General features: G+C 64.0%; 1 protein-coding gene across 1 annotated transcript; it reads left to right on the top strand.

The window, feature by feature from the left end:
* Positions 1-626: 626 nt before the first annotated feature.
* CARNS1 (carnosine synthase 1) lies at positions 627-10,010 on the top strand. Its single transcript, XM_012757540.2, has 10 exons — positions 627-756; positions 1,157-1,190; positions 2,530-2,803; positions 3,521-3,610; positions 3,849-4,336; positions 4,564-4,738; positions 4,829-4,914; positions 6,013-6,244; positions 6,326-6,600; positions 7,780-10,010. The coding sequence occupies exons 2-10, from the start codon at positions 1,188-1,190 to the stop codon at positions 9,004-9,006; spliced, it is 2,850 nt and encodes a 949-aa protein (XP_012612994.2). The 5' UTR covers positions 627-756; positions 1,157-1,187; the 3' UTR covers positions 9,007-10,010.
* The last annotated feature ends 9 nt before the right edge of the window (positions 10,011-10,019 follow it).

Consider the following 10,019-nt stretch of genomic DNA (forward strand, 5'->3'; position numbering starts at 1 on the left):
TATACGTGTGTCCTGGGGAGACTGTGAGCGGCTGGCCTGGGTGTGGATGGGCAGGGTGGATCTCATAGACATCCCTTCCCTCCCGTGTGCAGGCCTCCAGGACAGGAGAGGTGAGGAGGGGACTCCACAGATGTCTGGAGACCCTGGCCCAGAGGGCCTTTCTGGGAGAGTGTGCGGTAGGGCAGAGTGCCCCGGCTGGGACGCAGGCAGGCCTGGGTGTGGGGGGCGGTGGAGGGAGCGCAGGACTCCATCCAAGGGCGGGGCTCGGGGCGGTGTGCCCCAGCCGGTTCTGCCGCCACCCAGCCCGGGGACAGCCCGTGCCAGCCTCTGCCCGCTCCAGCGCTCCCCTCCCCTCCCCTGCCCTCCCTTCTCATCGCCGTCTCCTCTCCATCTCGTCTCTTTTCTCTTTACCGCAGCCCTACTCTGTGGCCCTGACAGGCCCCGTCCACTTGTATCTGACCCCCGTCGGGACTTAGTCCGTGAAGATGCCCCGTCGGTCCCCGGACTGGCTCTCCGCGCCGCCGAGCGCCGCCCCCGGCCGGCCGAGTCCCACCCCTAGCCTCACCCCACGCCCAGGTCTGGCCGCGGCGCGCGGGGCGGGGCGTCCCGCTGTCCTCGCCCAGCCGCCCGCCGGCCGCGGCCCGCCCGCGTCTATATAAAGTGGCGCCGCCTGAGCCCGGCTGAGCCGCCGCCGCCGCGAGTCCCGTCCGCTCCGTGTCCGCCACCGAGCCCGGCCGAGCCGCCGCCGCCCGCCAGGTACCCCCGGCTCCGTTCCCCGCCCCGGGGAGAGCCAGGGAGGGGACTGCCCGACAGAGCGCCTGTGCCCCGCAGCGCGACCCTTGACACCACACCGCCCCCCACGGGACCCAGGGAGTCCCCCGCTGGAGGGACTAAGCCGGGACCCCCAGTGCAGCCGGGCGCCCCCCCCCCCCACGTGTGCGCTCCGGGGGCAGGAACCACGGGGTCTGGGTGGCAGAAATCCCTCTCCTCCTTGGGGTGGGGGTGGGGCAGCCTGGCACCTCCTGGCAGGGACAGGACAGAGGCACGGAGCGGCCACCTCTCTGCTCCCAAAGTCTTAGGGGCAGGCAGGTGGGGTAGAGACCTGGCTGCCCTGACTCCCTCCTTTGTCTCTCTGTCCCTCTGTCTCTGCCATCAGTCTCTGTTCATCCAGTCCCTGCACCCTTGAGATGGTGAGTCTCCTGTGGTCCCTCCCCCAAAGGCCCGCATTCCTGGACAGAGGGGGCGCCCAGAGGGCAGCGACTGGCACTCAGAGGCCAAACCCAGGGGCTGCCCTGTGCAGACAGCTCGGACTCACAGCCTGCTCTCCTGCCCTCACCCCTACAGCTGCTGTGCGCCAGGCACGCCACCTCTCCCCCATCAGCCCTGGGAGGTGGCACTGTTAGGCCCCTTGGACATTCGTCCACTCCACAACATTTACTGAGCACGCGCTGTGTGCCCAGCACCATTCCCAGGTTCGGGGACTTAGCAGGGAGCCTGCAGCCTGGGCCCTCGGGAAGCCCACCTTCTGAAGGAGGGCACCAAGGTTCAGAACGTGGCACTGGCTGCTGGGATTCAAGCCCAGGTCTGAGGCTCAGTCCTCCACTGTCCCGGATGCGGCACGTGTCTCCCAGCCAGCCAGTGATCCTCTTAGTCCGAGCCTCATCAGCACCGGGGATGGGACAGGGTGGGCACCAGGCAACCGCAAAGCCCAAAGAGACCTCACAACTTGCTCAAGGTGGCCGAGCCTGTCCCCTGGAGGCCGGGCCCCGCTGCCAGGCCTGCCCCAGACCAGGAGACTGCAGAGAGTCAGAATCCATTCACACTGAGCCTCCCAGCAGCCCCCATGGGAGTCGCCGGCCTCAGAAAGGGGGTGTGTGTGTTAGATTTTATCCAAAGAAAGCATTTCCATGACTCAAAACGTCCAAAAAGGACACCAGCGTTTCCCTCCTAATGCCTAGCACAGGGCTGGGTGCATAGCGGGTCCCTGAGGCCTCCGTGGGGATGACAGTGGGACAGGATCCCCTCCATGCATAGATATCAGCAAACTCCGTGCTGGCAGTTGGATCACTGAGGCCCAGAGAGAAATGAGCAACCCAAGAGAGATTGCTGGGTTCATTCGTTCACCTATTCTTCAGTCAACAAACATTTACCGAGCAGTGCCTGGGTGCCAGGCACTGTTTTAGGTGCCGCGGTTGCCTTGATGTGCAAACAGACAAAGAAAACCTCTGTCCCTGTGAACCAAGCTAAGGTGGACCACAGCGTGGGATGGGGGGGGCTCAGTGGGCCAGCCAGCAGGACATTGCTTCCTGCTCCCGATGGGGGCACGACACAAAACTGTCTGCAAAGCACGCCCACCTACATGCTCCCAGTGACAAGCCTTCACCCCCCAACTCCTTCCTCTCCTGGTCCCTTGGACAGTATGTGCCCTGAACATAATCCAGGTTGGGAGAGTGGGGGCCCTACACCCTTGGGTGACTTCATGTGCCCCTTGCCCACCCTGCCCAAGACCCACCACTTCTGCCCCCTCAGCTCTCCCTGGATCCACTGAGTCCCGAGTGGGATTGCCCCCTGGGCTCCAAGGACCTGGAGGAAGAGGAGGGCCCATGGGGAGGGGGCTCTGGCCTGCCGCCCACAGGCTGCCTCCCTGGCTCCTGGCGCCAGGACGTGGGCCTGGACTGCAAGGGCTCCCCGGAAGGGGCCGAGGCCCGGGCCTGGACTGTCTACTACTACAGCCTCCTGCAGAGCTGTCTGCAGCAAGCTGGCCTTCCGGAGACCCAGGACCGCAGCCAGGTGCCCCGCACAGGTGCCCGAGGGCTCCACGGAGGGGGGCATGCCTGGGGGCAGGGAGGGGCCCTCAGCCTAGTCTGCTTCCCCATCCAGGTCAGGGGCAGCCCTTCCCCAGCCTCTGGTTTGGTCGGAGGCAGGTAGGCATTTCTTCCAAGGCCATGTGGCACCAGTGGGGTTAGGGATTGGGGCTCTCCACCCCACTCCCCACGAAGATCCAGCCCTAGGATTTGCAAACTGTGTTCCATGGTACCAAAGCTGCTAAAGGAGTGTCTGGGGAGCTGCCGTGGAGGCGGCTTGCGGTTGGGACCCCAGGACTCTCCCCTGCTTCATCTGTTTTACAAATCAGGTGGCCACAGCTAGATGAGTTAGCATACATGAGAATCACAGACATGGTCCCACTGTACAGACTGGGAAACTGGGGCTTAGAGAAACAGTGACTTCTCCAAGGTCTCACAGACAGAGCTCAGGCTAGAACTCAGGTCCCTGGTCACCCAGCCTGCAGTGCCTTCTGGACAGCTCCAGAGAGAAGGGAGCCAGCCTCACAGGACAGGACAGGTGGCAGCTCCCCTTCCCCATTCCACTCCCTCCCTGTCCCCTATACTCTTCCCTTCTGATCCCCAGGAAGCACCTGGAGGCCCAAGGGGGAGGGCAGGGATATAGACGAGGGGGCAGGTGGGCAGAAGGACAGCAAAGGGGGCCCCTGGTAAGCTTGGCAATATTCTCTTTCCCCGAGGCTGTCCTGGGGCAGAGGTGACCTTGTGCATTCTGGGATCCCCGAGCACCTTTCTGTCAGTGCTGCTGGAGGGTGGGGTCCAGAGCCCGGGTGAGTGTGTGCCCAAGTTTCCCCACCCCCTCCTACAGAAAGGGCAGCGCTGCCCTAGCCCAGCCACATCCCAAAATACCCTGGCAACCGCCTGCATTCCATTGGCCGAGCTGCCATACTCTGAGCGGGGTGGGTTCTGGGAGCAGCTGCCCCTGCTACACAGGGGCCCGGCTGGAGGTGGAGGGCATGGGGACATTAAGCCTTCCCTGACTAGCCACCTGCCTCCCTCTGCCCACAGGAAACATGCTCCTTTGCCTGTCCCCTGCTTGGCTGATGAAGGTGCCAGCACCCGGGCAGCCGGGTGAGGCAGCCCTGCTGGTCTCCAAGGCCGTGAGCTTCCACCCAGGGGGCATGACATTCCTGGATGACTTTGTCCCCCCGCGCCGTGCCACCTACTTTCTGGCGGGCGTGGGGCAGGGGCTTGGCTGGGGCCGGGAGGCAGCGGAGCTTGCCCGCGACCTGACCTGCCCCACAGGAGCTTCGGCCGAGCTGGCCCGGCTGCTGGAGGACCGGCTGCTGACGAGGCGGTTGCTGGCCCAGCAGGGCGGTGTGGCCGTGCCAGCCACCCTGGCTCTCACCTACAAGCCGCCGGGGCTGCTGCGGGGAGGGGATGCCAGCCCGGGCCTACGGCTGGTGGAGCTGAGTGGCAAAGAGGGCCAGGAATCACTCGTGAAAGAGGAAGTAGGGGCCTTTCTGCACTCCGAGGCCCTGGGTGATGTCCTGCAGGTAACGGGCTCCTGCCCAGGTCTGTGCCAGCAGGATGGGACCTGGGCGTGGTTACCAAGTCCTGCTGGGAAGCTGTGCCTACCTTTCAGCCCTGCTGCCGCCAAATCTCTAGGGCAACCCCCTGCTGTCTTGCCTCAGTTTACTCATTGGCTCTCGTGGGGTCAGTGTCCTGCTGTGCAGGTTCATGGGGTAGTGTTGAGGAGGCCCGTTTCCCTTCCCTGCTGCAGGTGGCTGTGAAGCTCAGTGGCTGGCGTTGGCGGGGGCGGCAGGCATTGCGTCTGCACCGACGGGCGGAGCCGGGCGCCGTGGCGGACACGGTGCTGGCGCTGCTGGAGAAGCTGGAGGAGGAGGAGAGTGTCCTGGTGGAGGCTGTGTGCCCACCTCCCCGGCTGCCCTTCCCAGGTGAGACGCACCTGGGCCAGCCAGGGGAGGCAGCTTGGCACGGCCTTCTGGTTTCTCTGTGCTGGGCTTAGACCTTCCCTTCGTCCCCAGGCAGCCCCTCACCTGGGCCTGAGCTGGCAGTGCGTATCTGTGCTGTGGTGTGTCGGACACAGGGCGACAGGCCCCTGCTAAGCAAGGTAAGCGTGGCTCAGGTCCAAGTCATGACCTGCCCACCACTCCCCGTCCCACTGATCTGACAAGGGCCTCTGGGCAGTCTGTGGGCAGAGAGGACAAAATCTTCATGGGGATGTCGGTTGCCTCCAGCGGAACTCCGGGGTCTGACACTTTTTCCCTCTCCTCCAACCTATCCAGAACCCCTCCTTCATCAGGAGCCCCTGCCCCTGTGCTTGCCCCCCTGGGGGGGTACCAGGGCTGGGGGGCTGAATCCTCTTCCCAGGGAGCTCTTGCCCACAGAAGAGGCTGCCCCAGGGTTCCTGATAAACCGCCAGCGCCTGGAGCCCTTTAGGAGGGGCCTATAAGCTGGGGAGCTCAAGGAGGCTTAGGGGCCCTCTAAGTACCCAGCTCTGAGCCAAGCTGTGAGGACTCCACCCTGCCCTGCGGGAGCTCCAGTGGAGTAAGAAAGAGGCATCTGGGCCAGAGCGGTGGCTCACGCCTGTAATCCTAGCACTCTGGGAGGCCTAGGCGGGTGGATCGCTCAAGGTCAGGAGTTCAAGACCAGCCTGAGCAAGAGCAAGACCCCATCTCTACCAAAAATAGAAAGAAATTAATTGGCCAACTAAAAATATATAGAGAAAAAATTAGCCGGGCATGGTGGTGCATGCCTGTAGTCCCAGCTACTTGGGAGGCTGAGGCAGGAGGATTGCTTGAGCCCAGGAGTTTGAGGTTGCTGTGAGCTAGGCTGACACCAAGGCACTGTAGCCAGGGCAACAGAGTGAGACTCTGTCTCAAAAAAAAAAAAAAAAAGAGGCATCTAGGGGAGGTGCCAGGGCTAGGGGACACCAGGAAGGCACAGGCCTCAGGGCTGCAGGAGCTATGAGCTAGCAGGCCTGTAGCCTTCAGGAGCAGGGACCCCAGCTGCCCTGGAAGCCTGGGTAGAACCCCTGGCGGGCTCTGGGGACCACATGGGCAATAGCAGAGAATGGGTTAAGACACACTGAAGGATGGGGCTTCTTGGAAGTTCAGTGAGAGGGCTGGCCTGGATCTGGGCACAGGGGGAGGTATGCATATAGGGGTGGCTCCTCCTGGGCCAGCCGCCTGACCTGCACCCTGCCCAGGTGGTGTGCGGCGTGGGCCGCGGGGACAGGCCTCTGCGGCACCAGAACTCCCTGCCGTGGACGCTGGAGGTGGCGCTGGCCCAGTGCGGCCTGGGCGAGGCGACGCAGGTGGCGGTTGTGCGGGAGCGCATCAAGGCGGCGGCCGAGGCCGCCCTGGCCGCAGTGCTGGCCCTGGAGGCCGGCCTGAGTGCCGAGCAGCGCGGTGGGCGCTGGGCCCACACTGACTTCCTCGGTGAGTGCAGCTGGCCCGGGCTGGGCGCCGGGGCCGGGGCCGGGGCCGCCCGCGCTGAGCCCGTGTCCCCGCCCGGCCCAGGCGTGGACTTCGCGCTGACGGTGGCCGACCGCGCGCTGACCCCCGTGGCCCTGGAGCTGAACGGCGGCCTGTGCCTGGAGGCGTGCGGCGCGCTCGAGGGGCAGTGGGCCGCGCCGGGAGCGGCGGCCGACGCCGCGGCGGCCGCGCCGCTCGTGGAGACCATGCTCCGGCGCTCGGCGCGCTGCCTCATGGCGGGCAAGCAGCTGCTGGTGGTCGGCGCGGGCGGCGTCAGCAAGAAGTTCGTGTGGGACGCGGCGCGCGACTACGGGCTCCAGGTGGGCGGGGCGCGGGGCGGGGCCTGCGCGCGCGGGGCGGGGCCTGCGCCGGGCGCCCGGGCGGGGTGCGCCAACTCCCGTGCGCAGGGACCGGGCGGACGCCCGGGGCGGGCGTTCTAGTTTTGTCCCACGCAAAGGGGGGACGAGGAGCCCGGGGCAGATGTGCTGGGGTGGGCGAGAGGGACAAAGTTAGCGACAGAGCTGGGGCCTTGAATGCCAGGCTGAGGATCCTGGCTGCGTCCTGGGGCAAGGGCGAGCACTCGGAGGTTGAATTCCTCCTGAGAGTCGGCAACCCAGGGCCTGTGGACGGTGCTGGGGAGCAGCTTATAGATCCCCAATCAAGTTCACAGCAGTGGCCTCACATTACAGAATCTGGAGCGAGCCCGGCAGGTAGATGTTGTTATCCCCATTGAGCAGACAAGAAAACTGAGGCCTTCTCAGGCTGGCTCTAATCTACAGTAGCAGCCTCCGAGGGCTCCCCTCTCCCACAGCGCAGCTTCCTCTGGCGACACCACCCTGCAGCCGTTTCCCCACCTCTTTGCCTCCCGCCTTGCACAGCATGTTCTCTTGCTAGGATGTCACTCCACTCCTGATGGCAAGAGTGACAGTGCAGACAGCTTCCCTCCCAACCCTCTTTGATGGCCGGTGGCCGTCCCTGCCCTGGGTGCCAGCTGCTTTTTGTCTGTGCTCCCCCCAGTGGGCAGTAAGCTTTGAGGGCGCCTTCCAGTGTCAGAACCCATGGCGTGGATGACGGCCAAACCACCTGTCCCAAGCCCCAACCCTGGTGGTTTCTCTACAAGCCCTGGCCAGTGATGCTGCCTGTGAACAAGAGACCGCTGAGCCCCCTCTCACCTGCCCCTCTGCCCTCCGTCCCCACCCACCCAGACCTGACCCCTTCGTCCTGCAGCTGGCTGTCCTTCCCGACCTCCTCTTTCCTCGGCTGACTCTTGCTCAAGTATTGCCTCCTCTAGAGTGCCATCCCTCCCCCGCAGGCCGGGTTAGGTGTGCCGCCTCTGTGCCTTCCATTTATGTAATTGATCATCAACAAATATTTGTTGAGCACCTAATGTTTGTGCACCTGTGCCCCCTGAGGGCCCGGACCCCGTCCTACACCTCATCCCATCTCCCCAGCGCTCAGCCCGGCTGACGGGGTGTGCTGCCCTCCTGTGGTTTCCGCAGCTGCACCTGGTGGAGTCAGACCCCAACCACTTCGCCTCGCAGCTGGTGCAGACCTTCATCCACTTTGACTTGACGGAGCACCAGAGGGATGAGGAGAACGCACGGCTGTTGGCAGAGCTGGTGCGGGCGCGCGGCCTGCAGCTGGATGGCTGTTTCTCCTACTGGGATGACTGCCTGGTGCTCACAGCCCTGCTCTGCCAGGAGCTGGGTCTGCCCTGCAACTCCCCGGCCGCCATGCGCCTGGCCAAGCAGAAGAGCTGCACCCAGCTGCACCTGCTGCACTGCCATGGCCCCCCCTGGCCTGCGCCCTCCCTTCATGCTGTGCCCTGCTGCCCACTGGCGAGCGAGGCAGACGTGGCGAGGGCCGTCCACCAGGTCCCGCTGCCAGGCGTCATGAAGCTGGAGTTCGGGGCAGGTGCAGTGGGAGTGCGGCTGGTGGAGGATGCGCCACAGTGCCACGAACACTTTTCCAGGATCGCCCGAGACTTGCAGGGTGAGGCTGATCACCCGGGCATTGGGCTGGGCTGGGGCAATGCCATGCTGCTGATGGAGTTCGTGGAGGGCACTGAGCACGATGTGGACCTGGTGTTGTTTGGTGGGCGGCTGCTGGCCGCCTTTGTCTCCGACAACGGCCCCACGAGGCTGCCTGGCTTCACTGAGACAGCCGCCTGCATGCCCACCGGGCTGGCCCCGGAGCAGGAGGCACAGATGGTGCAGGCAGCCTTCCGCTGTTGCCTGGGCTGCGGGCTGCTTGACGGGGTCTTCAATGTGGAGCTCAAGCTGACTGGGGCTGGGCCTCGGCTCATCGAGATCAACCCCCGCATGGGCGGCTTCTATCTGCGCGACTGGATCCTGGAGCTCTATGGTGTGGACCTGCTGCTAGCTGCTGCTATGGTGGCCTGTGGCCTGCGGCCCGCCCTGCCCACCCACCCACGTGCCCGTGGCCACCTGGTAGGTGTCATGTGCCTGGTGTCCCAGCACCTGCAGGCCCTGAGTTCCACTGCCAGCCGCGAGACCCTTCAGGCCCTGCATGACCGGGGCCTGCTGCGCCTCAACCTGCTGGAGGAGGCCCTGGTGCCTGGCGAGTATGAGGAGCCCTACTGCAGCGTGGCCTGTGCGGGACCCAGCCCGGCTGAGGCCCGCCACCGCCTGCTGGGCCTCTGCCAGGGCCTGGGCATCGATGGGCCCAACTACCCCGTCGCCCACTTCCTGTCTCATTTCAAATAGCGCTGGGGCCAGGAGGCAGGTGGGAGGTGCTGGGCAAGGGCTGTGGTGCCCTTGCTTCCTGGTGCTCCCCCTGCCTCTCTCCCCATTGCCCTGTCCCGGCCCCAGTCTGGCCCACTCTGATGCCTCAGATCTGTTCCAGAGTGGCAGGGCCATTTAGGCACCAAGGTCTCCTGGACTCAAAGGCCACAAAAGCAAGTATCTGGGGGCTGTTGGGGCCTCTTGCCCTCCCAAAAGTCCCAGTCCATCCCACAGCTTCCCCAGGACTCTAGCCTTGGAGACATGACAACAGCTGTATACACACTTTCACCACCACCTCCCCAGGTGGAAGTGGGCCCCAACCCAGCCACTCTGCCCCACCCCTCCAGGTCCGTTTCTCTTCCTGCCACCTAGCAGAGAGAACCTGGCTGGGCCCCTGGCCTTGGACAAATCCCAGGAAAACCTGAGACTAAAGCCCCTGTCTTTCTTTTACCCAAATTCCAGGATAGTTCTAGGGCCTGCTGAAAACTTTCAGCAGTGTCCCACCTGCCTCATTTGTCCTGAGCAGTAGAAGCAGGTGACCTGCAGTCAGCAGTAATCATCTCCCCTCACACGTCCAGTCAGACGCTGCTGCCCCCATTCTGCAGATGAGAGGAAACAGGCTCAGAGAGGAAAAATGACTGCCCCAAGGTCACGCCACAGTGGATGGATGGTCGTGGGACATGATGCAAGGTTCAGGTTTCTGTTTTGATTAAGTCTTATATGCCCACTCAGCTTCTAGGCCACCCTCACCTCCCTACCTTCATTCATAAGTGGCCCTGAGACACGTGAATACCTCTGTCCCATGCGCCATGCACCTTCTCCACTCAGCTTTGGTGCTTTCATCTCTGGCACACTAACTAGCATTGGCAGAGGAGAGTCTGCCAATTCAAGGAAGGCTGCTTTAAGAACCCTGCTTCTGAGCACACAGGAGCTATGGACAGCTCCCCAAGCATTCCTCCCCAAATAAAGGCTTATGGACTAGTGAAGTGTCGGAG

This window comes from Microcebus murinus, chromosome 4, assembly GCF_040939455.1.
Source record: "Microcebus murinus isolate Inina chromosome 4, M.murinus_Inina_mat1.0, whole genome shotgun sequence".
Classification (NCBI taxonomy): Eukaryota; Metazoa; Chordata; class Mammalia; order Primates; family Cheirogaleidae; genus Microcebus; species Microcebus murinus.

Bases quoted from the DNA above. Each gene is read 5' to 3' on its own strand.
- CARNS1 (XM_012757540.2), top strand. The intron at 4,915-6,012 runs GTAAGCGTGGCT...CACCCTGCCCAG, and splicing joins ACAGGCCCCTGCTAAGCAAG to GTGGTGTGCGGCGTGGGCCG. The intron at 6,601-7,779 runs GTGGGCGGGGCG...TGGTTTCCGCAG, and splicing joins CGCGCGACTACGGGCTCCAG to CTGCACCTGGTGGAGTCAGA.